Source organism: Delphinus delphis, chromosome 2, assembly GCF_949987515.2.
Source record: "Delphinus delphis chromosome 2, mDelDel1.2, whole genome shotgun sequence".
Taxonomy (NCBI): domain Eukaryota; kingdom Metazoa; phylum Chordata; class Mammalia; order Artiodactyla; family Delphinidae; genus Delphinus; species Delphinus delphis.
The window spans coordinates 2,032,963-2,055,011 of NC_082684.1; the positions used below are offsets into that span (position 1 = coordinate 2,032,963).

General features: G+C 67.6%; 1 protein-coding gene across 1 annotated transcript in view; it reads right to left on the bottom strand.

Moving 5' to 3' along the window:
* Positions 1 to 6,990: 6,990 nt before the first annotated feature.
* The window catches only part of KIF26A (kinesin family member 26A), a 37,828-nt gene continuing 22,769 nt past the window's right edge, over positions 6,991 to 22,049 (bottom strand). The window contains exons 5-16 of the mRNA XM_060003835.1: positions 19,380 to 19,569; positions 14,905 to 15,117; positions 14,269 to 14,362; positions 13,725 to 13,987; positions 13,428 to 13,611; positions 13,130 to 13,292; positions 12,644 to 12,806; positions 9,150 to 12,024; positions 8,020 to 8,225; positions 7,893 to 7,913; positions 7,375 to 7,525; positions 6,991 to 7,179 (exon numbers count right to left, since the gene is read on the bottom strand). Coding sequence (XP_059859818.1) covers positions 6,998 to 7,179; positions 7,375 to 7,525; positions 7,893 to 7,913; positions 8,020 to 8,225; positions 9,150 to 12,024; positions 12,644 to 12,806; positions 13,130 to 13,292; positions 13,428 to 13,611; positions 13,725 to 13,987; positions 14,269 to 14,362; positions 14,905 to 15,117; positions 19,380 to 19,569 — 4,705 coding nt within the window. The 3' untranslated portion in view covers positions 6,991 to 6,997. The remainder of the gene's footprint in view (positions 7,180 to 7,374; positions 7,526 to 7,892; positions 7,914 to 8,019; positions 8,226 to 9,149; positions 12,025 to 12,643; positions 12,807 to 13,129; positions 13,293 to 13,427; positions 13,612 to 13,724; positions 13,988 to 14,268; positions 14,363 to 14,904; positions 15,118 to 19,379; positions 19,570 to 22,049) is intronic.

The following is a 22,049-nucleotide window of genomic DNA, read 5'->3' on the forward strand; positions in this document are numbered from 1 at the left end:
GGGCAGCACAGATCAGCCCCGGGCACTGCATTTAGAGCGTCACCCCTCTGCCAGGCAGATCAGCCCCCCCAGGTGGCCACCGAGGCTGCAAGAAATGCGGCCCCACGTCTCAGGTGCTGGAGAAACGGGAGAGATTTATTCCAAACCAACGAGGTCTGTGTCCGCTGTCTGGGCGTCTCAGACACAGCCCGGCAGTGGCTCCTTCCACTGGAGGGGAAATCAAGGCACAGGAGGGGGACCTGCCTGGGACCCACAGGGGTCCATTCTGGGGGTGCTCGGGGCACCAGCTGCCCCCAGGTTGGGAGTTTTCTCTCAGTGGAGCATCTAGGTCATCTTCAGAGGACATTTGAAACCATTTATTAACCTGGACCATGTTTTCCCAAATAGCTGAGAAAAGCAGGAGTCAGTGGGGGAGAGGCTGCCTTTCTCCAGATTGGGGGTGTGGGCAAATGGCTGTCCCTGGAGATGGCTGGAGGCGGTGGGCACACCAGATGACCAATGGCAGGAGGCCTGGCTGCCCAGGGGGTGGGCAGCACGTCCCAGCTGACCTCACATTCCCCAAGTGATGAGAGCGTGAAGTCGGGTATAGGGTGACCTCGCCCTGGAGCCACCCTATGGGTTCTCAGGGACGTCCCTGCCCCTTCTCCAGCCCCGGGGCCGGGCCAGGTGGCCAGGTCACACCAGCTATTAGACCAGCATCGTCGGCACTGAGGCTGCAGCCCCAAGCCCTCCAGCCAGCAGGCTGCCTCCTGCGTCAGCCACTGAGTCCACTGTGAGGCCCAGAGCCTGGCATCTGGCCTTGGAGGAGACGGACCCCGCCTTGGGCAACCCCCAAGGATGCCATCACCACTCCCAGATCTCCAGGGTTGCTCAAAGGTGGGGCCTGGGTGCCTCCCCGGCACAGTCCCTGTCCCCTGGAGCTCCCCTCCGCTCAGGAAGCCCCAGGAGGGGACCTAGGCTGACTGCTCTCCCAACCTGGGCACTCAGAGACTGCAGCGCCCCCAGGGCCTCAGCCCTCACAGCTGTCATCTCAGGGTCTCGGGGCCTCCCAGTGCTGGAGAGCCAGGCCCACGGGCACATAATGTCCAGTGGGAGGCTGGTGAGGACGCTGTGGCCACCGACACAGAGTCAGCAGAAAGGCCAGGCCGGCGGGCCGGGGCGGGGAGGGGGCCCCGAATTCGCCACGGGATGGCTGGTGGGCTGCCCATTCCAGACTGGGCCACCTGGGGAGGGCACAAGGGCCTCCATGCAACCATCGAGGACTTTAAAAATGACTCCGGCCAAATGCAAGGGCTCCCAGTGGATTTGAGTAACAAAATTAAGTAGTATTGGATTATAACCCAAAGTATAAAATAGATACCCGCAAGTCCACACCAGCAGACGCGAGTGATGGTGCAATAACAGCTCGCGTGTGTAGGATAATTAACAGCTCGCGTGTGTAGGATAATTCCAAGTCGTTTGCGTAGGTGCCACCGCCCCTTCACGGTGTTACCCTGGGTGGGACCCGGGACCAGAAAAAGGACATTAGGGAAAATCTGAACAAAGAATGGACTTCAGTTAATAATAATTATCATTATAACAAATGTACAACACCACACTAGCGTAAGATGTTAATATTACAGGAACCTGGGTATGGGGCAGACGGGAACTCTCTGTACTATCTTCTGAGTTTTTCTATAAATCTAAGATAAAGTTTATTTTCGAAAGGTGATTCTGAAACAAATACAAGATAGCAGGAGGCTAAGGTTTGGTGCAGCTGGGTGGTGGGTGCATAATGAAACTCTGTGCTTGTCTCTGTGGGGGTTGTTTCTCCAGGTAAAGGGGGGGAGGGGAGGGGGAGGGGAGGGGACGGGACGGGAGGGCAGGGGAGGGGAGGGGAGGGGAGGGCAGGGGAAGGAGGAAGACATACATTCATGAAGGCCTCCAGGCCTGGCTACCAGGCCCGCCTTTGTTTGGAAGGCTGAGCAGAGCATCGGTGGTTTTTAATCTGAGATGAAGTAACCTGGTGAGAGGAAGTTTGAGAAGGACCCTCTGGCTGCCCAAGGCTGGAATGGGGCGCAGAGGCAGGTGGCCCCCGGGCAGGGCGGCGGGCACAGAGGGAGGGCCCACAGGGCAGGCTCCAGGTACAGCGCCTGTGGAGGCCCCGCCCCAGCTCCCACCCCCTCCCAGAAGACCCCTCCCCGAGACCTCCAACGTCCCTGTGAGCCCACCTGCCCCTGTGCCAGGCCACGCCGGACTCGGGAGGGGGAGACGCAATGCCCCTTGGCCCTTTGCCCGTCTGGTAGGGAGATAGGCCCTGGGCCTGGGCCTTCCTGTCCCCAGCCTCAAGGGGCTGGGGGGCACAGGCCTTCCAGGGTCCCCAGCCCTGAGTTCCGAGTGGGGAGGGGCCTCCCTGAGCTCTTGGCGGCTCCATCCCCACCCCCACCCCCCACTCTACAGACCTGACCACAGGAAGCCTGACTTCTTGGCCAGCCCAGGGAATTCCTTCCCGGCCCCCTCCCAGCCTCCTGGGCTTCCTGTGTGGAAACGGACCCTGGATCCCGCCTTGGTAAACACAATATCATTGGGGAGAAGTCACCCTCCGCGCTTCCTGTTTGCTGGGCGCAGACTCCAGGGCCGAGCCCCGGCCCCCGGGGCCTCCGGGCACCCTGCTGGGGCAAGTAGCGGGGTCTCCACCCGTGAGACAAACCCTCCCCCACCCAGGGCTGCAGGGAGATCCACTGGGGGCCTCGAACTCCCCCGGGACCATGGGGCCAGGGACCCCAAGACGGGTGGTGCATGCACCCGTGGATGGTACCGTGCACCAGGAGGCTGGCCAGGGCCTTGGGCACTGGGGGGAGACCCAGGGGTGGGACAGACGCCCAGCCGTGAGCACCCAAACGGTGGCATAAACAGAGGCGGGAACCGAGGCCGCTACCCTCCGCTGCCCCTGCCCTAGACCTCAGGAGAGCGCCAGGTGCCCCCCGAGGGGCAGGCGGGCGGCGGGGCCACTGCTGTTCATTTAGGGCACGCCACTCCACCCCTGCCAGGCCACAGGGCTCAGGCCCAGTGGGAGCCCCACGGGGGCGGCTGACGTGACCTCACCCCCATTTCCCAGGGAGGACACGGGTCAGGAGGGGACAAGGCCGCACACCTGGCGTCACTGGGGCCGGAGCTCAGGAGACAGACGGACTCACGGGCAGAGAAGGGCCCGAGGCAGGCAAGAAGCCTGCTGCAGCCCGGGCTCCAGAAGGCCTTGGGCAGTCTGCCAGGCTCCCACACCTCTGCTGCCACTGCTCTGATCCCTCCCGCCACCGTCCCCACTGCTGTCACCCTCCCCAGGGCCACGGCTTGGGCGACCACAGGAGGAGGCTCAGAGGACTGAACGCTCGCTCTCGAAGATCCAGACTCTTCTCCTGGCACCTGAAGCCCTGGGTGGGGGTCAGCACGCCCCCTGGTCCAGATGAGGCCCAGGAAGGAGCGGGCAAATCTCCCCCGGGGGCCGCGGGCCAGGTGCTCAGTTCCCGCCCCGTCATTCCGCCCACCCTCCCTGGCTCAGGCCTGTTCCCAGCCACCGCTGGGCCTGGTAAGGCCCCCGCCCCTGGCCACCCAGCCCAGCCCGACCCCCCCCACAAGCCCCACCTCCCCTCGTGGCCTCCTGGTGCCCAGGGCTGGGGCGGGGGGCGGGCGGAGCAGGCCTGAACTCTGAACTCACAGAGTGAGGCAGGCGGGCACCTCAGAGGCCGCAAAGGACCTCACCTGGGTGGGCTCACTCCCCTGTCCCGAGCGGCCCAGGCAGCCCCGCCCTCGCCCTCTGCTTCCACCCCAGACCCGGCTGATCCCGGGCCTCCACCGGGAGCGCCCCTCCTCCTCCCCTCCCAGGAGGAGGGACCTGCCCACTCTGGGTGTCGGCTTCTGCAGATGTTGAATGAGAAGGACGCCCACAGACCCCTGCCCGCAACATGACAGGGGGCGGCCCGGGCTTTGCTCACGGAGCTGGGTCCCGCGCTGCTGCAGCTTTCCCATCTGTAAAATGGGCATTCTCGTCCTCACAGCTGCTCCCCTGCTGGCTTCCCAGCCTGTAATGACAGGGCCGAGGGCTTTGATGGTCCCGATGAAAGGCCGCCCAGGCTCCCAGGCTAGCCCCAGGACAGGGGCTCCCGTCCAACAGAGCAGGCGCTGCCCTCCCGAGCCTACCCTGGCCTGTGGGAAGAGGGCTCCGCTGGCCCCAAAGGTCAACTGCCCCAGGCTGGGCCCGCTCCACAGAGACCCGCCCCCCCCAGGACAGGTGCCGGGGCGGGGGCCCAGGAGGATCAAGGGCAGGAGGGGCCTCCTTGGTGAGAAGCAGGCTCTGGGCCCCTCAGTGACTGGGGGTCAGGTAGGGGAGCAGGGGTTTCTGCGCGGAAGAAAGGGACCCACCCAGCGTGCCCCACGCACCATCCCATCCCCCACACAGCCCAGGTGAGATGCTGCAGGGCATGCTGGGAGCAAGAGCACAGCCCTCAGAATGGATCCCGGGCTCACAGGCCAGCCCTGGTCCCTGAGCATGGAGCCCTGACCCACCCAGACCCCAGCCGCGCCCTGGTCCCTCAGGATGGAAGGGCCACCGGGCCAGCACCTCCACACAGGAAGGTCAGACCCTGGATCACCGGATCCACAGACCAGGGGGTCTTCTCAGCCCCTCCCTTCAGACAACAGGTCCTGAAAGGATGTATCTCCCCATCCCCCCCCAAGTCCCACCACACCTGTCCCAACCCCCCAGAACCCCCCTTGGGAGGCATCAGGCTGGCCTCAGAACAGAGAGGGAGAGCCTGCAGGGTGGGGTGGGGGGTCCAGGGTCCCGGTGCCGCTCGGCCGACGTGCAACCCCGATCCCAGGGGCCCCAAATGCCATCGACAGCAGCGAGCAAGGAGGCGACCCCGGGGCGGGGCTCGGGGGCCACACGGCCACACAAAGCAGCGGCCCGGGGAGGGTTCAGGGAAGCAGCTTGCAAGCTGTTAAGTGCTCTCGGTCTTGGCGCTGCTCTATCCCAGAGGGACACTCCTCGAGGCGAGGCCTCGTTCACTTGTTTGCTCGTTCATTCATCCAGCATGTGCCGCCGGGGCCCCACTGGGGTTCAGCCCTGTGCCCGACGAGGGGGTGCAGCCATGACTCAGACCCCACCACGCCCCCAAGGGGCCCCATCGAGGCCAGGAGACGGGTGTGACGTGCCGGGTGGATGCAGCCCCGGGCAGCCAGGCCACCAAGCAGGGGCCCTGACACTCGCCGCCCGGAGGAGAAGTTCCAGGCGTACGTAGGGGTTTGCGAGAGGCCCGGCTGGCTGGGAGGGGCCTCGAGGTGCCCGCGTGGCTGCCTGCGGTGGGGACACCTAGATGGGGCGGGGGCGGCAGCCAGGGGGCAGCCAGGGCCATCGGGTAGGGCGGCCTGAGCACAGCAGAGAGGGGCGGAGTGGGGAGGGCGGCTGTGCTGGGCGGGGACCCCCTCCAGCTCAGGGGGTCCTGAACCTTGACGTGCCCGTGGAGTGTCTGCTCGTCTACGTCCTGGAAAGGCAGGTGGGGTCTCCCGCGGGGTCACCATGGCCGCTGCCAGGATTTCCCCAGCTAACATAAGCTCTGGGAAGGGGGCCAGGAGCCCACCAGAAAATGCTGCTTCCCATCAGCCCAGCCCCTGCCCCTGGCTCCCTGCCTCAGGACCCCGAGAGCCGGGCAACTCGAGACGGAGTGGCTGGGGAGGGGGACAGAGAGGAGATGGGGGCTTGCATCCCAGCCTGCAGGAGGACCTCCTCCCGGCCAGTGCCTTCTCGCCTACAACGCTGGTCCCTGCATGGGGATGCTGTAGGGTTTGTGGGCAGAGCGAGGGTCCCCTGCTGACCCCGTGGACGCATCCCTCCAACGTTCCGCAGCCCCCTCGCCCCAGGACCCTCAGAGGACTGCACGCCCAGTGAACTCAGGAGCCGCGTGAACAATGGGTGCATCTTTTATTCACAAATAAAAGCTGGAGCAAGATATTATCTACACATTTGTACAAACGTTTGGACAACCCTAGAAAACACATGACGATCAGAAAACAGAACCCGCAGTGACGGGAGCGCCCCGCTCGCCGGCGGGCTCACCCCTGGTCTACATTTGGCAAGAAGTGGCTCTGAGGACCCCTGCCCTGCTTGGGGACCCCCAGAAAGAGCCCGGCCGGAGTGACACCTTCCATAGAAAACCATAAAAACATAGACCATTTGTCTTCAAATTCCAACTGCAAATACCTCAGTTATAGGCAAAACGATATAAAAATACGAACCTAACAGAACCTTTACAAAACCCTCCCCCTCCCCCTCCCATTTTTGTGTGTGTTGGTTTGTTTTTTGCTTGTGGTTTTGGTAAGAATTCCTGCCGTGGAAGAAGGCGCCAGGTGCCTTCAGCTCAACCCTTGGGCGCCGCCCTCCCGGTGACCTCAGAACAGAGCAGGTCCTGGGGAGAGGAGGGTCGGCCATCCCCGCCTGGAAGACCCCACCGGCTCGATCTGCGCAGAGAACACACGCAGGCCGAGGTCTGGAGACCACCAAGGCGGGCTCTGCTGAGAGGAAACAGCTAGGAAAGAAAAGCAACCCTGAATCCTAACCCGGAGCCCGGCGAGCCTGGGGCTGTCTTGCTACATGGAACTGCCTGGCTGTAAAGAAGGCGCGATCAGATCAGTCGGGCCGGCGGCCCCAGCGCACCGTCTGCTGGTGTCTCGAGTCCTTAGCACCAAACGCGAAAAGGAGAGAAATCCAGTCCAAGGTTAAAGGCACTTGCGTTGCTGTCTGGGGGCGATAGTCTTCCCGTGTCCTGCTCACTCGCTCCTCCGTCCACGTGCTCGGCCGGCCCCTCCCCTGCCTCACGCTCCATCGCCTCCAAGACCCGCGGGTCCCCACTGGACCCTCCGCATCCTCGTCCCTCCAACCCCCGCCACATCCTCGCTCCGTCCCACGTCCCGTCCTCGAGCCCCCGACACCCCCACCCCCTCCCCCGTGTCCCAGTGCCCAGCCTCAGACGTCCACCTCCTGCGGCCCCGGGGCAGCGGTGGCGGCGGCGACGCTGATGTCGAAGCAGGTGACCATCATGACGCGGGCCTTGCACAGGTTCACGCACTGCTCCAGGGCGGCCGTGGCGCGCTCCAGGGCCGCCAGGTACTCGGCCGACTCGGGCTCCAGCTCCGGGTCCACCTCGACTAGGGATGGACGGCAGACCGCTGGTCAGGCCGGGGTCCCCGCAAGGCCCAGGAAATGCTTCTCACCCTCCCAGCCTCTGGGTCCCCACCTGGGACGGGGTGAAGTGGCTGGACTGGGGGCGCAGGTGGGGCGCAGAGCCTGGGGTCCTGCACCTGCGCCTCCCGGGGTGTGGGGGGATGAGCGGGGAGACTCACACTGCTCCAGCCAGCGGCCGGGCTCCACCATCAGCCGGCCCTGGGTCTCAGCCAGCTCCTCGCGGAGCGCCTCACGCTTGGCCCACACCTCCTGCAGCCGCTGCTGCCGACGCTCGGCCAGCCGCAACTTCGCACTGACGCACACCGGGCCCTGGGCGGCGGGGACGGCGGCGGGTGGGCTCAGGCACGGAGGACGGCCTGCTCCCAGGGGCTCCGTGAGCCTCGCTCCACCCCCCGGGCCCGAGCAGGCAAACAGCAGGGCCTCAAAGGCAGGCAGGGGGTAGGACCTGGGCCCCTCCTGCCCGAGGGAGCTCACGCCACGTGCTCCCAAAGCAGCCCGTGCCTGTCTGGAACCCGGGCCCAGGACGAGCGGGCACGGCGGTGGGAAGCACGCCCACACCCCGGCGTAACTCCAGGGCACGAGAGCGGTGGCCTCAGGACCCCTCCAGCCCCCCACTCGGCCCACAAGGGCCACCGGGAGATGCCAGGGGTTCAGGGGCGAGCGGGGCCTTTCCTACCTTCTCTGCATTCTGGGAGGGCTGTGGACAAGAGGGCAAGATGAGGTCAGTGGGCTGCCCTGCCACAGCCCAGGGGCCCACCCTGCCCTCCCAGGACCGCCTGCCCCCGGACTGCCCCAGCCCCGACCTCGGCCGGGTCCTCCCTCGGGGGCAGGCAGTGCCGCTGCAGGCGCTCCACGTCATCAATCTCGTACACCTTGATCTCAAAGGGCTCCTTCAGCGAGCCAGCCAGGGGCAGTGGCAGGTCCACCCACTGGCCGGGGAGGCTGGGCTTGCGGCCCAGGGCAGCAGCATCGGGCAGCGGGGCCGGGATCAGCCGTCGCCGCTGCAGACCTGCAACAGAGAGCCGGGCGCTGGGTGAGCAGAGGCCGGACCCCAGCCCTCAGCCCAGGACCAAGAGGGGCACCTGGCTGCGGTTCTGACAGGCAGAGCCCACGGGGGCCCTCCCAATCCTGACATGCTCAGCCTGCGCCGGCCGGAAACCCGGCTGCCCCTGCCTGCCCGGTGGGAGAGATGGGCTCCTGTCCCCCAGCCCCTCCCCCGCCGGCCTGGGACGGCCACACCCTCCCCGCTAGACAGCAGCCTCAGGGTCACACCCGCCAGCCCTGGAGGCAGCCCTCCGACGGCCTAAGGGGCCACGCTGCTTCCTGATGGCAACCGTCTCTACCGCACCGCCTCCGGACAGGCTCCCAAGCCAGGCCCATGCTTGCGGCACCAGCCACATCTCCCAGCACACCCCTCCCTGCTCCCCACGCCGGCCTCCTGCTTTCCCAGCCCACCTTCAGCCACGGCGTGCCTCCCCCGCCCTCCCGGAGGACAGCAGCCAGTGGCCAAACCCCTCAGCCACACACAGCATGAGCAACAGGCCCCCACTCCCCAGGTCCCCAGAGACAGAAGGGCCAGGGGCTGGAGGCAGGAACAGCACAGCAGGGGGCTCCCAGGCAGCTGGGCACCAGCCCCGGCGGGGGGGGAACACCAGGCTTGGAGCCCCAGACCCAAGTCCTCTCCCGGCTCCCCACGCCTCAGCAGGGTGCCCCGTGTGGGCCCACCCCTGCCAGCCCGCTCTGAGGGCATGGGGACCAGCCTCAGAGGCAGCGTAGGGACCGGAGAAGGGCGCACGCTGGGTGCGTCTACAGTTGGTAGGGGCTGAGCACACCTACAGCCTGAACAGCCCCAGGCACGTCTGTGAAACTGTCAAGGGCCGCCTACACTGGGATCTGCGAAGGTGGGGCCCTGCAGGGGCTGGGCCACACCCACCTGTGGCCCTCTTCTTGGGGGACTTGAGGCTGCGGGAGCGGGCGCCCGGGGATGCGGCCCCACTGTCGCTCATTGAGTCAGGGGCCGAGGAGGCGCTGCCGGTGGCCTCGCTGTCGCGCATCATGCTCTCGTAGCCGCTGCTGCCGCCGCTGTGGTAGAAGAGGGCCGTGCGGCCCATGGCGGGCGGCAGCTCCCCGCTCAGCACGCTGCTGTTGTCGCTGCCGTGGCCGCTGCTGTAGCGCTGCGGCCGCCGCGGGGCCGTCACCTTGCTGTACGGGGAGGGCAGCACCGGGCCCGCGGGCGGCCGCTCCTCGGACACGTTCACACCGCTGTCGTTGCCGCTGTCCGAGTCAGCCGAGCCCCACAAGGGGCCACTTCGGCCATGGCCTCCGCCGGCCGCCAGCTCATTGACACGGCTGTGGGCGGCCCGGAGTGCCTGCTTGGTGCCCATGATGGTGCCCCGGCTGGCCTTGGCCCCAACGCAAGGCACCGCTCGCGGGGCGACCCTGGGGCCCGTCACTGGGCCCCCAGGGGTCCTGCCCGCCACAGGAGCCAGCGGCTTCACCGAAGCACCCAGAGCCCTGGACCCGCCTGCCGCCGGGCTGCGGCCCTTGCCCCCGCTGGTGGGGGGCTTGGGGGCCCCCACGCCCTTGGCCGGGCTGCTCCTACCGGCAGGGGCGGGCCCAGGCGTGGGGCTGGCAGGCGGCACACCCAACCTAGGCACGGCCCGGGCCGGCCTCCCGGGGCCTTCCCTGGCCTTGCTGCTGCCGTGCGCCAGGCCCTCCTCGCACCGCTCCAGAGACCCGTGAGTGGCAGGACGGCACCCTGCCTCTGCCTTGCCAGCCCGGGCCTTCAGGCTGGATGTGGCCCTGGGGATGGAGTGGTCGGCCCGGCCGCCAGGCCTGGCCTCCCCCTCCCCTCGGAGGCAGGTGGCAGCCCCGGCCCAAGCCAGGCTCCCGGCCTGGGGAGGGGCCGGCGCCGGGCTGTTCTTGTGCTCCAGGCTGGACTTGCGCACCGGCGGGGCCGGGGGGGCCGCCCCCCCGCCAGGCCGCGGGCAGAGGTCCCCTTTGGAGGCCACACTCTTCTTGCTGCTGGACGTGGCCTTTGGGCTGCCCAGGCAGGCCGCTGCCTCGGCCGAGGCGTCCCCGAAGGATGTGGAGGGCGTGGTCACACCCAGCGTGGTGGCTCCCCTCCGCAGCGGTGGGATCTGAGCCACGGCCTCTGGCCTGTGCGCTGCCCTGCCCACCTCACAGCCGTCCACCACCCTCCGGGCACAAGCCAGCATCGGGGCCAGGCCGGGGGCCCTGCTGGCAGAGGTCAGGGGCAGCAGGCCACATTCGTCCGCCCGGAGAAGCCAAGGGTCCTCGAAGAGGCCTCCGGGGCCAGGCGGGCCCGGGGCCAGGCGGGGGCAGCCCACACGACCGGCCGCTGAGGTAGTCCTCGGTCTGCGGGGAAGGCTGGAGTGGATGGTTGGTGCTGGGGCGGCCCGCCGTGGGGACGCAGCGTGGGGCTCCCGGCCAGGTCGGCTGGCAGCTGCCGTGGCCTCCTCCGTGGGACGAGGACTCTGGGCGGGGCCGGGACTGTCCAGTCTGTCCTGCTCTGAGAACTGAAAGCTGCTGCCCTCCAAGGAGCCATCCAGGATCGGGGAGCCCAGAGGCTCAGGCCCCGCTGGCGAGCCGGGGCTGAAGGGGTCTGGGCTGGCCCGCGAGGGAGGCCGCGGGGCGGGGCCGAGGCTGTCGGCCGTGCACACGCTGACCTCGCTGAGCCACGAGCTGACGGAGGAGCCGTGGCTGCCGCCAGCCTCGGCCGCCCCGTCCGGGGCCCCACCGGGCGCCTGCGAGGTGTACGCGTCGAACTCGTCGTTAATGCTGCTGATGATGCTGACGGGCCTCGAACCCGAGGCCAGGGCCTGCAGGGAGCAGTCGCTGCTGAGGCTGGCCAGGCTGGAGGGGCGCCCGGGGCCGGCCAGCCCCCCCAGGGACAGCTCCTCCACCAGTGTGAACACCAGCTCGTCCTCGCCGTTGAGCTCCACGGGCTGCTGCAAGGTCACCGTGGTGGTCAGCAGGCCCCGCTCCAGACACTGGCCGCGTGCGGAGGGGCGGGGGCAGCCCTCCTGCCCGCTCATGCCCACGGGGGGTGTCCGTACCACACCCACACCGTCGGCTCCCCCAGGCTCCTCTGGGGCCCCGCCAGCTTCCAGCTGCCGAGGCAGTGGGGGGGCCGGGCTGGGCAGCGGCCTCCTGCCTCTGCCCCCCGTGGCCTTATCCGGCACAGGCAGCTCGGGTCTGGCACTGCCGTCCTCTCTCTGGTCACCACCAGCCTTGGAGGGCTCTGGGGCACCCCGGTGGGTATCTGGGCCGGGGCTGCCGCGAGGCGTGCTGGCGGCCAGTGGGGAGCCCACGGCTTTCCTGGGGGCCGCGGCCTCGGGCAGCGAGGGCTTCCTGCCCCCGCGGGCCGGGCTAGCCTGGGCTCCGCTGGTGCCACCCAGGCCTCCTGGGGGGCCCTCGCTGCCGTGGATGCACTCCAGCCGCTCCTGCAGCTCCGCGAAGGTGCTGCAGCGGAAGTGGTCAGCGTCACGCGGGCCCCGGAAGGGCTGGCGGCGGCTCAGTGCGGGGATGATGGGCACAAAGTCGGGGGGGCCCTCGCTGTCCGTGAGCTCGCGGTCCGACAGCGCCGCCCCCCCCGGCCCCACGTAGATGACGGTGTCGCAGGACTGCTCGCTACTGGATGAGTAGTCGGGGTCGCCGGGCGAGCTGGGGGCCAGGCGGGCGGGGTCTGGGGCTGCAGAGCGCGGGTGGAAGGGTCGCAGGTGCGGGGGGCGGCGGGCACGGCCTTCCTCGCAGGAGCTGTCCCCACCCGAGGAGCTGGACGCGTACTGGGAACAGAGCAGGCCCACCTGAGCGGCCTCCCCGCCTGCCCCCCCTTCCCCCGCACCCCAGCCGCACACACCACGCTCCAGTGAAGGAAGTGACAGCGCAGCCACCGACCGTGTCCCATCGAGCACTGGGCCGGCACGAGAGGCCTCAGGCCGCGAGCGTAACCGGACCTCCTCAGCCACTTCCAAGGAAGCGCTCAGCCGAGTCACAGGGGGGTGAGAACACGTGCCCTCAGCACATGGCGCGTAAGTGCAAACCCCGGAGTCAGACCCAGCGCACCCCGGGGCGCCCCTAACTCCACCCTCCGGCCCGACGGAGGGCTGCCTGGGGCGTGCCCTGCTGGACCAGGCCTGGGAGGGGTACAGGCCACGGAAATCCCACCAGGCTGCCCTGAGCACACACCTACCCCTGGGCCAGGCAGATAGAGGCCAGACAACCACAGCCCCCAGCGCAAGCAGGTCCGGTTCTGCTTGGGGCGACCTCGAGCCTGGGCCCCGCCGCCTCTGGGCAAGGCCGTGTGGGCACAGCCCTGTGACCCCAGGACGCGGGGCCCGGCACCCCCACCATGCAGGCAGGGGCCCTGGGGAGAGGGAGGGGCAGGCGGGAGGCGGAGCCAACCTTGACCTTCTTCCTGCGCAGGCGGTGGAGGTGGGCGGCCAGCTGCACGGTGCTGAGCGTCTCGGCGTGGCGGGCGGGCGCATCGGAGACGTGGGCGATCATGGTGGTGCGGCAGCTGGCGGTGGCCAGGGTCTCCCGCAGCAGCATGGTGAGCCTGTGCTCCCTGGGGGCCGGGGAGGGGCGGGGGGCAGGGGCTGAGGGCCCAGGAGGGATGCCGGGTGGGAGGCTGGGCGCGTGGGCTGCCGCAGGGCCTCTCGCTGGACCAGGGCCAGGCCTGGAGCCTCGGGGTCAGGGCTGACCCCGACCTCTGTTCCCCACGCCCTGGGCGCCAGGACCCCCCCACCCAGCCCTCGGGCAGCAAGGCCCGTCAGGTGATGGAGGAGCAAAGAACTGAGGGGCTCAGGGACCACAGACAAGCTGGACACGCCTGACGTGGGCTGGGCTGGGCTGGGTCCCCAGGGCCCCGGCCAGGAGCCCACCACTCACCTGTAGGGCACGTGCTTGGCTCCACTGACCAGGGCCAAGATGACGCTGCCCAAAGCCGACAAGGACAGATGTGGCGGGCCCCCGGGGGCCTCCCCACCCCTGCCAGGCGCCCCCTCACAGCTGCCGAAGTCGATGAGGTGCAGGCGGCTGCGGCCTCCAGACACTGAAACCACAGGGCAGGAGGGTGACGGCTCGGCCGCAGGGCACCCAGACTCTGCCCTGCAGCCCACACCCGGGACAGTCCTGCCGAGAGGGAGGGCGGCCGGACCCACACCACGCAGGCGCCACGGCCACCTACTTCCGCCCCTGCCGCACTTCTCCACACGGTACTGGTACACGTGCAGCGTGAAGAGCACGTGCGAGCCGCCCAGGGCGCCCTCGCCACCGCCGGCCTGGCTGGCACTGCGCGCAGCCAGTGCCGCGTCCAGGTAGAAGGCCGCCTTCTCAGCCGTGGGCGCCCGCAGCTCGCTCTGGTTCTGGAGCTGCAGACAGAGGGACAGCGGGGATGGCGCCTGAGTGGCTCGGGGCCGAGCCGCCACCCCCACGCGGCCCCCAAGCCCGCGACCCTGCTCCCCGCGCGGCGGCCTCGGCGTACCTGTGCCCCGCAGACGGGGTCCTCCCGCAGGTACACCCCCGGGGACTGGGCGTCCTGCAGGCTGCTGGAGGCCACCTCGGCCAGCAGGTCCCGCAGGCTCTGGTCCCGGCCGCACACCTCCACGGCCGAGACGCGGACGGAGAAGCGGGCGCCCACCCTCTCCTTGCGCTCGTCAATGAGTCTGAAGAGCCAGGAGATGGCGCAGGGCGCGATGCCCAGGCTCTGGGGCGAGCTGTCCTTCCCGATCATGGTGTACGACTTGCCTGGGGCCAGCGTGACAAGCCCTCAGAGCCCAGCAGACCCGGCAGCTGCTTCCCTGGCCCCGCCCGGGGCCCTCAGGCCAACCTGGGGCCGCTGAGACCCCGGGGGCCTCTTCCGACCCACTCCACGGCTCTACCTTCTAGGGCTACAGGGTTTCAGCTTCCTCTCCACAGCCCCCCGCCCCAGGTGCCCACCTGCTGCCCATATGGGATATGCCCACCCCCCACCCCACCCAGAAATGGCGCCCAGCGACTGCAGAGAGGGGATGGTAAGGGGCATTTACCAAGGCTCACGTGGCCAAAGGAGAAAATGCAGCCATCGGCCCCACTGACCACCGACTGAAGCACGTCGGCCACTGTCCCCGAGCAGACCTCGGCCTGGGGGAGAGGCACAGAGTCAGGCAGCCACCGGCCTCCCGCCACTTCTGTCTCATCACGTACAGACAGTGAGTCCACGAGGTGGCCGGGAGGGCGCCCAAGACCAAGGACACAAAAATCGCCACGTGGACACAAGACACACACGGACCGGACATGGACACACACACACTCACAGCATGAACCAGCCAGACACAGCTGACAGGCACACGCAGTGTGCACGCACGCACACACACAGAAGTCACAGTGCCCTTGCGGCCACGCCGGGCACACACCATGCTGCACGCACGCACGGCACACACGGGACACGTGGAGGAGCATCTCTGGGAAACAAAGCACCACTCGGAAAGCTTCCATGCGGCATGGGCTCTGAAAAACTTGGCCTGAGAACCAGGCCAGGAGCTGGGTGGACACACCACGAGGGCTGGGAGGCCAGCGAGGAAGGGGAAACACAGCCGGCCTCCCCACCCCCCCCACCCCCGCCCAGCCCCGGCTCTGCACGAGAAGGCCCCGCCCCCACCCGAGGCCGCCACTGTCACCCTCACCTGCTCCGAGTCCTGGGGGAAGACGGCATCGAAGGCAAACATCTTGGGAACGGCAGCCGTGGTGGCGTGTCGGGGGCCCGCACAGCCTGGGGGCCCCGTGGCCGGGTCATAGAGGGTCACCTGCTTCTTCCTCGGGTCCACCTTCAGGAAGGACGAGGACTCGGCCAAGCGCTGGGCCCCCTGCGCAGGCCAGATCCGCAGCATGACCTTCACCTGGGGAGGTGGGCAGGGCGGGCATCTGAGCAGCTGCTAAGTACACGGCAGGAGGGGCTTCACGCGAGTCAGGACAGTGGGCCAGGCCCCGGCGTGGGGTCCCCGCCGCAGGAACGCGGCGCCGGCACCCCAGCTCCGGGCCAGAGCGCCTCCCACATGAGGTCAGCCATGCAGGGAGAAAACGAGGGCCAGCGAGAGGAGAGGCTGGCCGGGAACAGAGCGCGTCAGCACAGCGCGGGGGGCACAGGGCGGAGGGAGGGCAGGACAGAGGGAGCAGACTCCAGCTGCCCCAGCGAGCAGAGAGACAGAAGGACGAGGACGGGACCCAGAGCGCACCCCACCTCGATCTGGGGCTCCTCCGCACCCTCTCGCTGACTCGCTGAACCCAAAGGCAGGCCTCTGAGAGCAGGGTCACCCCACACAGGCCCACCCCAGGCCCGCCAGCTCCCCGCTGGACCAGCCGCCATGGCGACCCACCCCCGGGCCCGCACAGGCTTCAGAAGGGGGAGGGAACACGCTCAGAGAGGTCGACCGTCTCACCCGTGTCACACAGCCTGCCAGGGGGTCTCCTGAAATCCCAAACCCCAAATCTGAGGGCGGAGAGAGAGGGGCAAGCAGATCGGGGCGGCAAGACCCGGCCCAACCAGACAGGAAGGCACAGGCCCCGGCCCCGCCCACAGGGTCCCCTCAGAGCCCCACGCACGCTCCTCCGAAGGCGTGTCCTCCACCCCTGATGCGGAGGACAGGGGCTGCCTCACAGCCGGGGCCTCCCCACAGCCCCCAGCTCCCGACCTCGGGCTCCACGCACAGCAAGGTGCAGCCCCGAGGAAAGACAGCCGTGCGCCGCGGCCAGGCAGGCGAGGGGCGCGCGGGCCGCACGAGCAGCTGCCTCCCTGCTGAGCGGAGGGACAAGTGCCCCACACCCCGGCCCCCCACGTGTCTGTCCAGCCTCACCTCCTCCAGGGAGCCCTTCCTCCCAGCTCCCAGCCCCAAGCCAGAGGCCTTCAGAGCCCTGGGCACATCCTCCCGTGTCTGCACCTCAGGCGGTGGGTGGGCAGGAGTGTGTGGAGTGAAGGACGGACAAACACGCGGAGGGGGACGGGCCTGACGCCTGCGGTGCCCTCGGGGAGAAACGGGATCTGGTGCTTCTGACCCCAGAGCCGCTCGGAACCCCAAGGACACCTGGGGAGACTCAAACCCCTCGGACACCTGTGGCAGGACTCCGGGTCAGCAGGACACCAGAGGCAATCCCACTGGCACAGAACCCAGAAGGAAGAGGGCGGGATGATCCCAGAGGACACGGGAATCCTGAATCCCCAGGCCAGGGGAGATGGTGGAGAGACAAAGGCTGGGGTGGGGGCCCGGGGTGGGGACAGAGCAGAGCTGGACAGGGCTCGGCTCAGCTCAGGGCCCAACAGGCCACCAGGCAGCCTCTGCCACTGTGAGTCCCCCGAACACAAAAGCAGATACAAGGCTTGCCCGTGCTCCCTACCCACGTTCATGCCAGCTCCTGGGGCTGACTACCAGCCCCAAGGCCCTCAAGGGAACAGAAAGCTCAGAGGGGAGGGAAGCCAGGAACCAAGATGCAGGAGCCCAGAACAAGTGACACTGCAAACACCCCCAAACCCGCGTGGAGAACAAACACCCTGGGCCGCGCATCTTGGGTGTGGCCAAGGGGGGCTGAGTGCTGACAGGGCAAGCCACCCTGGGGGGGGCCCCTCCCAGGAGAAGGCACCAGACTCCGGTTTCCGCTGGAGGACACCGCCCTCCGCTCTCCGGTGAAATCTCTGATTTCTCCAGTACAGTGTAAATCAAATTACCAGCCTCATCTCAGAGCCAATATTTTTCACGGGTTTAATTGTAACTGACAGATACATAACTCCGGCGAAATTGGTTTACCGTGGGTAGTTCGCACGAGGCCCCATCTCCGTCCCTTCGGCATGTGGCAAATTGACATGCAAACTCGCGCCGCCGTAAGGAGAGGGGGTCCTCCGGGGAGACGCGGAAAGACATACTTTTCTATTGAGCTCCTCCGAACCTGGGCTCCATTAGCCGAGAATCGATTCTCTTATTCCCCGACGACATGAACAAAACTATTTCATTTCCAAACGCCACTGCCAAGCAGATGAAAACGTGCATTTCCCAGTAATTTTGGGCAATTTTTTTTCAGCGTGAACTCCTGGCCGCTTCAGGAGCCAAATGGGTTCTGCGGATTGGAGAGCGTTCCCGGCGGGGAGGGGACATCGCGTGCGCCAGCCCCACGCCACGCGCCACCATCCCAGCTAAATGCCTGGGTCACTGTCTGCGAGAATCCTTTCATTACCGCGGGGAAATGACAGGGTCTTTGCGCCACACAAGCACGTCTCCCCCCTAAATGTTCAGATATTGCAGAGCCCCGCTGAATAGCAGCTAGGTAGGGAAAAAATACATTTTGCATAAAAAGGGGCTTCCACTCCTGAGAGACGGCCCAGGCAGCCCTGGGGGGAGGGGCTGTCTCCTTTAATACCGCACGATGATGAATTACCTTAAGTGGTACATTAATGTCAGGAATCGAGTGTAATCTAACTTTCTTTCCTCTGACAATATTAAATGCCTTTCAGGAGGCATTTCTAACTATGTGCTCTTCATGCAAATAACATCCAGGGAGCTGGGGAGGGGGCTCTGGGGGCACGGTGAGAGGACCAGGACGGGCGGCCACGGGCTCCCTGCCGCAGGGGACCAGGGCACAGCGGTGGTCTGCCGGAGAGAGGGGAGGAGCCCCTGCCCTGGAATACTTGGGTGGGGGGCCTGGCCCCAGGGGGACGGGGAGGCCTGCTGGAGCCCCAAGTAACACGGCGGCGGTAAGAAAGCAGGGTCCGCACCACGAGCCCCCCCAACCCTCCAGCCACCCAGCACCCACCCCAGACGGGCCGAGTGACCAGGCCCAGAGCTGCTTAGAGCCCCCTCCCCACGACCAGCTCGCGGTGTCCTCCCTCTGGCCCCGGCACTCCCACCGCCCAAGCAGGGCCCAGATTCCCCACTTCAGCAAGCTCCCGGGGGACACGTCTACCTCCGTCTCAGGGCGTGGTGGTGATGGGGTGAGGGAAGGCTTCCTGGACGTCCGGACACGGGGACTGACCTCCGGGAGGCCGAGCACAGAGGCTACAGCAGGAGGGCCAGGGGGAGGGTGGGGTGGGGGCCTGGGGAGCAGCTCGGGCCCGGGCAGGGTGACCCCTGCAGATGCCTCAGACCCCTCTGCAGACCCGTCACTAGGAGCAGAAGCCCCCTGGGGCGTGTCCTAGGCGGCAGGACAGACTGAGTCCAGGGGTGCGTGGAACCCGCCCCCCCAGCTCTGCAGGGGTTGGGCCTCTGGGCACTGGAAAGGCCGGACCCAGTGCCCGGTGGGCAGCCGCCACTCTCGGGGAGGGGCAGAGCGGGCAGAAGGCCAGGGAAACGCGATGGGGTGCACGCTCAGGGTTGGGGTCCTGTCCTCACCCCAGAGCCGTGTGGCCCTGGTGACAGGCCCCACCCCGCTGTGCCGCCAGAGGCACAGAATCCCCCACTAATGCACGCACGCAGAGCCGCACAGGCAGCCGACCCAGACCTGGGGGGCCGTCACGGGCAGCCCAGATGGGACCAGGACAGAAACCGTCTCAGCCAAAGGCCACAGGAGCCAGAGGGCAGCCAGCCTGCGACCGGGCGAGGCCTTCTCCACTCGGGGCCTGCGTCCCCACCTGAAGCCAAAGGCCACAGGAGCCAGGGGGCAGCCAGCCTGCGACCGGGCGAGGCCTTCTCCACTCCGGGCCTGCGCCCCCACCTGAAGCTGGGACGTCCTGACTCAACTGCTCCCCCACTTCTCAGGTCAGGCTGCGGCTGGGCTTTGCCGGGACTCTGGATAGCTGAGGGGTCCCACCCCTGCCCCCCGGACCCCCTGAGGGCAGCACACCAACAAAGACGAGGCAAGGGGGCTCTTGGGGCCAGACCCCACCCCTGAGTCCGGGAAGCCCTGGCCGTCCCGCCCCACACTGAGACCAGCCCGTGCCCCTGGGACCCTCCCACCCACTCCCTGGAGGCCCACCACAGTCTGCCAGGCTCCCTGCCACCACCTGGAGCCGTCACGGTGGGCCTGGGCCTCCGTCGCCCCATCTGTACACTCACCAGCCTGGTCCAGCCCAGGAGAAGGAAGCATCCCCTCCACCTCCCGCACCCCATCCCGCAGCTGCCCAGACACCCCAGCCTCGTGCCACCCCCCAGGGTCACCCCCAAGTCAGGGCAGGGCCTACCTTTCCGACACTGCTGGGGTTGTGCTTGGCCTTGGAGGCGGCCCTGAGCAGGCAGGGGGGCACAGGCGGCGGCCACAGCTGCAGGGCCCCACTGAAGTCCGTGGGGTAGGTGGCGGCTCCGCGGGCAGCGGGGGCCGGCGGCGGGCGGGGCTTCTTGCGCTTGGAGGCCAGGCTGAGCTTCTGGGCAGCCCTGGGGAGGGGAGGGGTGGAGAGGGCAGGGGCGGGCGGCGTGGGGAGGGGGGGGAAGGGAGGAGAGGCGGGTGCGGGTCCTCAGAGCTGTCCTGCCACCCGCCCCACCCTAAATGCGGCTACACGGCCACAGGTCATTCCCCCCGAGCCAAGCAGGGGCCCCCGGGGCTGGGGCCACCATGTCCAGCCCCTGGCAGCCCTGCCAGTACAGGCCAGGCGACAGAGGCCCCAGGCAGACACGGGACCCCGGCCCCCCTCCACACCCCGCACTGAGGGCATCCCCTTCCCCCCACCCTCTGCCGCCCCAAGTCCCCAACTCAGCAGCTGGGGCGGGACGGCACATGCTGGGATCAGCCACTCACAGGCTGTGTGACCCACACGTGGTGACTTAGCCTCTCTGTGCCTCGATTTCCCCATCTCTAACATGGGATGACATGACCACCAGAGACCCTCGTGTATAGCCCTGAGGAGCGAATGCATTCAAGGCACCCAGCACAGGTGACACAGACGGGCCTGGGTCCAGGTGGCCCTGGTTCCAGATGGCCCAGGCCTCCGTCAGCCCCCCCACCCCGCCCGCCTTCCCGGCGAAATGGGCTGGAGGTCAGAGTAGGGCCAACTCAGGGCTGAAAGAAGCTGCCCACCAGGCCTGCAGGCAGCCCCCCGCCGCCCCGCCCAGCTGCCCCTCTCCCGGTCCTGCTGCACCCGCCCTCCTTCTCCCAAAGCCCCCAGGCCCCTGAGTCTCACCTGTGCCCCTCAAAGGGGCCCGACAGGAGGGCCTGCACCCTCTGGGCACACGGCCCCCAGCCCGCCTCCCACTCGGAGCAGCTACCAGCATTTTGCTTAACTCCTCTCATCTTTCATAGGAGCTGTCTTTTAAGAGACCCCAGGGACGGCTTTCCTCCTAGCGAGGTGTCATCAAGGAAAATAAAAGTAATCTACGGTGCGGGGCGGACCCTTCGTAACTCAGTGGGGCGGCCGGTGCACGCCTGGCGGGGGCGGGGGCCTGTGAGCGGAACCCACAAGCTGCCCGGACAACTCGGGCCGGGGCCCTCAGCCGGAGACGCGGCCCCGATTCCTGCCTGAGCGCATGTGCCCTAAACCCAAAACCGCCTGAACAGAAGTCCCCAAGACGTGGGGGAAGGGCAGCACAGGAACTGCCCGGCACCAGCCTGTCCTGGGAGGCACCGGCTGGGCCCTCGAGGAGACTGGACAGGTCAGCAGACCACCACGGCCGAGGTGTGTCCCCCGCTCCTGTCACAGCTGGCTCCCTGCTCCTCCCTAGGTCGGGCAGGGCCACCCAGGGTCCCCGAGGCTGGGGTGGGGCCACCCTGAACCCCCCAAGGCTCAAGGGGACGTGAAGGCCAGGAGAACGGGTAAGGCGCTGGGGGAGACAGGACATCGGGCTGCAGAGGCCACACCAGAAGGCAGTGCTCTGCCTGCTGCTCAAGGCCACAGACGGCTCTGCACCCTCTGTGACCCTCTCAGGAACCAGGGTGTCCAGCACAGACCTCAGCCCCCTCCGTCACCCTCAGGTCCCAGCAGCAGAGCACAGGGAGGCGTCCTTCCCCGCTGGACACGCCCAGGTCTCGCCTGGACAGAGGCTGGGCCCGGAGCCATCTGAAGTCCCGCCAGCCCCACGAGGCTGGAACGGTACTGGCTGGGCGTCTCTGCCCCGTGGTCTGACCTAACTCGGGGCACCCCCTCCTCCCTCCCTGGCCCTGGGTCAGCCCCCGCGGGGCTGGGAGCTGAGAAGCTGTGCCCAGCCTGCCCAGCCCTCCAGCTCTCTGTTCTTACAGGCTTGCCTCACTGGGCATGACTCAGAGGCCTCGGGACAGCACTGTCTCCTGTGATGAAATCCAGCTCCCTTCAAAACCGGGACGAGCCCGTCAGCCACTGAGCAACTGCACCTCAGCTCACACGGCCTGGGGGTGGTCTCGGGAGGGTCCCAGCCTTCTGGGTGCACAGACCTGGTTTCCAGGCAGTGAGGGTGGGGGAGGAAGTGATACCAGGCTTCACAGAGGCTAAGAGAACACACAGGCACCACACTCAGGACCCCGAACACCCACTGCATTGTTGGGGAGCAGGGTTGGGGTGCGGGGTGCTCAAGGCAGAACCTGCAGGGGGCGGGTGGGCACGTCTGAGTGGTCTGGCTCTAGAGAGGAGACTTGGAAAAGCAGGAACTTCACCTGCACGCACAGCTCTCCTCGTCCTCAGAGGACACCTCCCCCGGGAAGCCTTCCCTGATGCCCCCACACTGGGCTTCCCCAAACCCTGTGCCTGCTGCTACCACGGGAACCATTCCACGCCCTGAGCCACAGGTTCACACGGCTGTGTCCCATCAGGTGGGGGCTCTGGAGGGCAGGGGTTTGCCAAGCCCAGGCCTAGAACACAGGGAAGCTCAGGATGGGGCCCGGAGGGAGGGAAGGAGGGAGGGAGTGAACTCATGAATGAGGGAGGGACCGAGCTCCTCCAACCTCCCTC